At 42.7% G+C, this 6,549-nt stretch overlaps 1 protein-coding gene across 1 annotated transcript in view; it reads left to right on the top strand.

Annotated features, from left to right (window-relative positions):
* The first annotated feature begins 407 nt into the window (after nucleotides 1–407).
* The window catches only part of LOC116686383 (alpha-2 adrenergic receptor), a 15,855-nt gene continuing 9,713 nt past the window's right edge, over nucleotides 408–6,549 (top strand). The window contains exons 1-2 of the mRNA XM_032511393.1: nucleotides 408–2,983; nucleotides 5,613–5,618. Coding sequence (XP_032367284.1) covers nucleotides 751–2,055 — 1,305 coding nt within the window. The 5' untranslated portion in view covers nucleotides 408–750 and the 3' untranslated portion in view covers nucleotides 2,056–2,983; nucleotides 5,613–5,618. The remainder of the gene's footprint in view (nucleotides 2,984–5,612; nucleotides 5,619–6,549) is intronic.

Here is a 6,549-nt window from a genome sequence, read left to right as displayed (position 1 = left end):
ATATGTGTGTGTGTGTGGTTGTGTGTGTGTGTGAAATATAGGCATGAAATACGTAAAAAAATAAATGGGATTTATTGTGCAGTAAAATTAATTTCAGTAGGCTATTAATATAAGCCAGTATTGTTGATTATTGCAGTATTACTAGAATATTGCACAGTTGAAGATTAAATTATTCATTATTATTGACAAGGAGGAGAAAGAGAAAACTAATTTCTCCTTCATTTTGATTTGAAGGCCTACAATTTGGGAATGCTTGTTTACAACACAAATATACCAACTTATTATTAATAACGTAGTAATTGAGATCATGTGGGCTAAGATAAAGCCTTGTTCCGAGCCTAATCATATCCCAATAACATGAAAATAATGCTGCGTGGTGGGGGCGGGGCAGGAGTGGGTGAGTTTTATGATAACAACACATGGGGCATCACTAGAAGCAAGAGCGCACCGTGTTGAAGAAGGAGAGCTGCGGCTGGACGGAACTCAACTCCTGGCAATCAGGAGGCGCGTGACAACACCATGAAAGGGCGCAGGTGGGGATTATTTTTTATTTATATAAGTTATCTTGAGATATGATCAACTGGCTTCAGATAACTCCCAAGGACACCGCGAAGTGGAAACCTCGTATCCATGTCAGATTGGTAAATTGGCCGCGGAGCTGCGCGTTTTTGACGCACTCCTCAGACATTAGATGGATGGCTGTGAATTCATGCCACAATCCGGGGTATAGATAAAGTGCACACAGGCGGGATGGATTCATTTAACGCCAGCGGAATGGACGCGTTCACGGTCGTCCATCTGAATTCGTCCTGGAGTCTGGAAAGTGGATATTCTTTAGCAGCCATAGCCAGCATTGCTGCCCTTGTAAGTTTTCTCATTCTCTTTACGGTTGTTGGGAATATTCTGGTGGTGATAGCGGTGTTGACGAGCAGGGCGCTGAAAGCCCCACAGAACCTTTTTCTTGTGTCTCTGGCCACCGCGGACATCCTGGTCGCTACTTTGGTGATGCCGTTTTCTCTGGCGAATGAACTAATGGGTTACTGGTATTTTGGAAAAGTGTGGTGCGGTATTTATCTGGCTTTGGATGTATTGTTTTGCACTTCGTCTATTGTTCATCTGTGCGCAATAAGCCTGGACCGCTACTGGTCCGTTACGCAGGCTGTAGAGTACAACCTGAAGCGGACTCCCAAACGCGTCAAGTGCATCATCGTAATTGTGTGGCTTATATCTGCTTTCATCTCGTCTCCGCCACTCATATCTATAGACAGCAACAATGATTTCAGCTCTCTGCCTCAGTGCGAGCTGAATGATGACACTTGGTACATCCTCGCCTCCAGCATCGCGTCCTTCTTCGCTCCGTGCTTAATTATGGTGCTGGTGTATATCAGAATATACCAGGTGGCCAAAACCAGAACCAGAACCATGTCGGGTAAAAATCCCAGGCCAGATGGTGTTGAACAAACTGAGAATGGACTGAGCAAAGCCACCTCCCCTCTCCATGGCGAGATAGAGAACGGGCACTGTCAGTGTCCGCCTACACCCAGCCAACGCACCGTCACATTTGGGCAACAGACTGAGGATGCTGACATGGAGGAGAGCTCCTCCTCAGAGGGCAAGGGTCCCAAACCCCAGCAGGAGGGGGACCACCAAAAAGCCAAGAAGGCTAGCCAAAAGAAAATCTCCCTCTCCAAACAGTCCACTCGCATCTCCAGGGTCAGTAACAAATCCAAGGAGCTCTTTGCCTCCAGGAGGAGACGTCGCAGGGGCTCCTTAGCCAGGAAAAAGGTCTCTCAAGCAAGGGAAAAAAGGTTTACATTTGTCCTGGCTGTGGTCATGGGGGTGTTTGTTTTGTGCTGGTTCCCCTTTTTCTTCAGCTACAGCCTGTATGGTGTGTGCAGGGACTCCTGTAAGATCCCAGACCCCCTCTTTAAATTCTTCTTCTGGATTGGCTACTGTAACAGCTCCCTCAACCCTGCCATCTACACCATCTTCAACCGGGACTTCCGGCATGCCTTCCAGAAGATCCTCTGCAAGTCTTGGAAAAAGTCCTTTTAGATCACAGCTGCTGCGCCATCCTGACTATCCTAAAGGAAATATCGAAAGGGAAAAAGAAGCCTGTTTTGTCTATTACTGTCACTTGTTACTCGCTGTTATGTCTCATTGTCCTGTTGTAATTCATGGCAGTGCACACCATCAGTGTGACTACGTCCTGGGTGTCTCTACAAGCTTCAATATAAAGTGTTTCCATTACAGGCATTCACAGTCTGAATAGTGAGCATCACGTTCTTTTATCCCTACTTATGTATGCTGTAATGTTTTATAGTGCATCGTCATTGGTCAGGCTCTTTATACATTCCCAAAAGATACACACATGGGCTGGATTTTTCTGCTTGGAGACCCAGGGCAAAAAATTAGCTCTAAGCCCCCCCACCCCCCTTAATTCCCTCCACTCTGTGCAATGGCTGCAATTTTTCTTTCATTTTTTGAATGAAATATTACTTGGCAAAAAATGTTTTGAGTGGAAACAATGTATGGAAAATATGCAACAATGCAACATACTAAGCACAAAACTGAAATACTGAAGGTTTTATGACTTGATTTTGACAAAGGGATCCTTTTCCTGAGGAATATTGAAGTACAAATTTGAGGTACTTGTACTTTACTTGAGTCTTTTCTTTTCATGCCACTTTCTACTTCTGCTCCTCCATATTTTAGAGAGAAATATTGTACTTTTAATTCCACAACTTAATCGGACAGCTTTAGTTACTTAACAAATTAGTAGTTTTGCACACAAAACACATGTAGTTTATAAAATTCAATGTTTTATTATAAATTTAACTACCCAACAATAATACCCATAAGGTCAGCTGAAATGATCAGACCATTAAACACTTAGTTGATTGGCAGAACGTTTTAATTGTTTCCTGTTTCTAAAATGTGTGGGATTTTCTGCATTGAGGAGTTTTTACTTGTAATACTCTAAGTACATTTCCTGATTCTACTTACATACCTCTACTTAAGTAACATTTGTAACTAGGGAGTGTTTTTACAGTGTGGTATTAGTGCTTTAACTTAAGTAAAGGATCTAGATACTTCTTCCACCACTGGCAGCAGGAAGATGTCTCCCTCTACTTCAAATCCCGCTCTCTACCCACTGTAGCTTTAACGGAATAGCTGCCATTTTAAGAAAAAATGCTCGTTTGCTTTCTTGCTGCGAGTTAGATGAAGAGACATATGTGAATATGTAGCTGGAGCACGCAGCTGGTAAGCCTAGCTTAGAATAAAAACGGGGGGGGAAAAGCTAGCCTCATTATATAAATCAGCCTCATAGCACGTCTAAAGCTCACTCTATATTTGTTAAATCCATATGAAAACCAAGGCATAAAAACAACAATTCACTGTTTTACAGGCAGTTATGTGTTTGTCTTGGACGCCATAAAGTTGTTTTTCTTGTAAAACTATCTATCCCTAACTACTATAATGTGTTTAGCTAGGTGGAATTTGTTAAACTGTTTACAGGTTTACAACTTTTATGCTAAGCTAAGATAACCAACTGCTTGCTCTAGCTATATCACAGTACTGATATTAGAGTAGTAACAATCTTCTCATTTAACTCTTAGCAAGGAAGCGATGTGTATTACACAACATTTCAAACCATTCTTATGAGCTTAGGTGATGAAGCAGACCCCGATCTCAAGGCCCCTCATCACGTCAGTATTGGGCTGTAGTTCTGCATAATTGTGAAAAGGTTTCAACTCAGTCAAACACACACACACACACACACACACACACACACACACACACACACACACACACACACACACACACACACACACACACACAGAGCTTGTTTTCATTACACAGATGACAAAAGGCGAGGCACAACAGCAGACTTAATCACTTCAGAGTAAAGATTTAGGATGGCACTGAGAAGGGCTGACTACGGACCATAAGCTAATAATTGTGACCATGAACTACCGTAGAGTATTATGGAGCAATTTTTTTTTTTTTTTTTTCATTTTTATATTTTAAGAAACTACCTCCCTGTTAAGTTTGTCGTTTGTTTTCAAATTTACATTTTGCGAAGTGCAATACACATCATTCCTGTGCTTAAACTGTCTGCTGTTGTACGAAAATAAAAGATGATCCTATAATGTGAACTTTTGTGTGTTGTTGCGATAAAAAGCCCCTTTGATGGTCATGCAGATGTGCATCAAATGCTTAAATGGGAATTATAGAGTTATTAAATGTTTATTTTTTTAATAGAGGCTGAGAAGTATTCAAACAGCTTTAATTTCAAGGCCATCATTCAAGTCTGGTGGTTTACAACTTGCTTTTCTTTTCACAACCTGTTCTCATATGGACGTTTGGGCACAAGCAGCCAAAATGGGTTTCCTCAGGAGGGGGGGGGGGTTGGCTGGCGTCTCCGTTAGAGATAGGGTGAGAAGATCAGTCATTCGAGAGGAGCTCGGAGTAGAGCCGCTGCTCATTTGCATCAAAAGGAGCCAGTTGAGGTGGTTTGGGAAACTGGTAAGGATGCCTCCTGGCCGCCTCCCTAGGGAGGTTTTCCAGGCACGTCCAGCTGGGACTGGACGTGCTAGGACTAGGTGGGGGGATTATATCTCCAACCTGGCCTGGGAATGCCTCTGGATCCCTCAGTCGGAGCTGGTTGATGGGGCTTGGGAAAGGAAAGATTGGGGTCCCCTACTGGAGCTGCTGCCCCCACTACCCGATACCGGATAAGCAGACAAAGATGGATGGATGGATGGATGGAAGAATGGATGGATGGATAAAAGGGGGAGAGAGATGGGGGATGAACTGCGACAAAGGGTAGCAGGCCAGATTCAAACCCAAGCTGCTGCAAGACTCAGGCAACATGGTGTTTACTGGGTGAGCTAGAGGCCGCCCCGAGCTTTCCCTTAACCTAACAGTGTCAAAAGGGACGCCAATAGTCCCAACCATGCATGTCAAAAGGGACGCCAATAGTCCCAACCAAGCATGTCAAAAGGGACGCCAATAGTCCCGACCAAGCGCGTTAAAAGGGATGGCAATAGTCCCGACCAAGTGCGTGTCCAAGTCTCTTTTCAGTGTCAGTAACAACAACAAAGGCACCTGACCAAGCATCCATATTTTACGAGATTGCGTTTCACTGAGTTGTGCAGTGTACATCTTAATTTGGTGGAGAAATTAAACAATTGATTGGTAACTATATAAGAGCTCATTACCTCTATTAGGGGAATATTGACACATGCATGAGCTCAAACAATGTTACACTCTCAGCAGTGTGAGTTTGGACTTATTTCATCATGGGATCCAGATTGAAAAAGGGTTCAGTCCTTCTAATGGACAGTGGCCATGCCTGTTTCAGGGTGTTTGGGGACCTTTCAGCACAACAGGTTTGATGTTGGTCTGGCTGGCTCATACTCTAACATTCCCCTGTGGGCAGGACTGAGGTGAACCTGCGTTCACTCCTACTTTTCTGCTGTGGGTGAGCACAGCCAAAACCTATGAGTGACGTGTTCAGAGCCCATCTGCTGTTGTTCTAACTGCTGTTATAACACCAAAAGAACACCGCATCCTAGTCTAATTGTTTGAATAACGAGAATGAACAGGTAGGTGTATAGTGGCTGATGGAAAACAGCAGGCAAATACATCTGTCACCAGTCTGTGTATGTTGTATTTAGCCAAACTGCACCACCAGCCAAAATGTTGCTTTTTCTCACTGTCAGAACCAAAAGCAAGTGTCACTTTATGATTAAATTGTGCTAAATCCTTGCACATTTTTAACCCTAAAAAGGTAAACATTTTTTCTCAGAAGGTCAAAGAAAGATGATTAGGTGTCCTGTTCTCCCAATGTCCTTTTACAGATTTATAGATTTTGTAAGGACAGGGCTTTCTTCACCTCGATGAATAAAACGTATTAGGCGGCACATTAAACTCTGCGGTTTTCTGTGGTTCACCAGTGTTTGTGATCGATTACAGTGACTCAACAATAACTTTGCCAGGTGCTGAATTTTTATGGCTTAAAAAACTCTCCAGCCTGCTCTTTGTTTGAAAAGTCAGCACTAAAAAAGCAATTCATTTAAAATGATAGGTGGTTCATTTCTTTTCTGGCTTAAAATCAAAGGGAAGGTACCACCATGGGAACGGCTTTCTTTTTTAGACTGTTTGGTTGCACAGCTTCACTTGGTATAAATAGGTTTTGAAAGGCATCACGTATGGTTAATAGAAAGTAACTAGCATCATTCAAAGCAACTTACTTGGATCTACAAGGAACATACCATAGTGCTATTTGAAATGAAAGCTGTTCGGCCCTTTTATTCCACCGATGACCACTAGATGCAGGCTCAAACACTTCTGCTGAGTCAGCCCTAAGCTGCTTAATGCACCGCTATACTCACGAGCTAGTCACCAACTTTTGTTGGTAGAGCTTAGTGGGTCTATTAGCGGTTGAAAAAAAAAAATTGATATAGCATAGAATCACAATATTTTCCGTGGTATAGTAATACACGTACGCCAAGTATTGTTTTATATATATATATATATATA

Source organism: Etheostoma spectabile, unplaced genomic scaffold (assembly GCF_008692095.1).
Source record: "Etheostoma spectabile isolate EspeVRDwgs_2016 unplaced genomic scaffold, UIUC_Espe_1.0 scaffold352, whole genome shotgun sequence".
NCBI classification, from domain to species: domain Eukaryota; kingdom Metazoa; phylum Chordata; class Actinopteri; order Perciformes; family Percidae; genus Etheostoma; species Etheostoma spectabile.
This window is presented reverse-complemented; position numbering and strand designations above follow the sequence as displayed.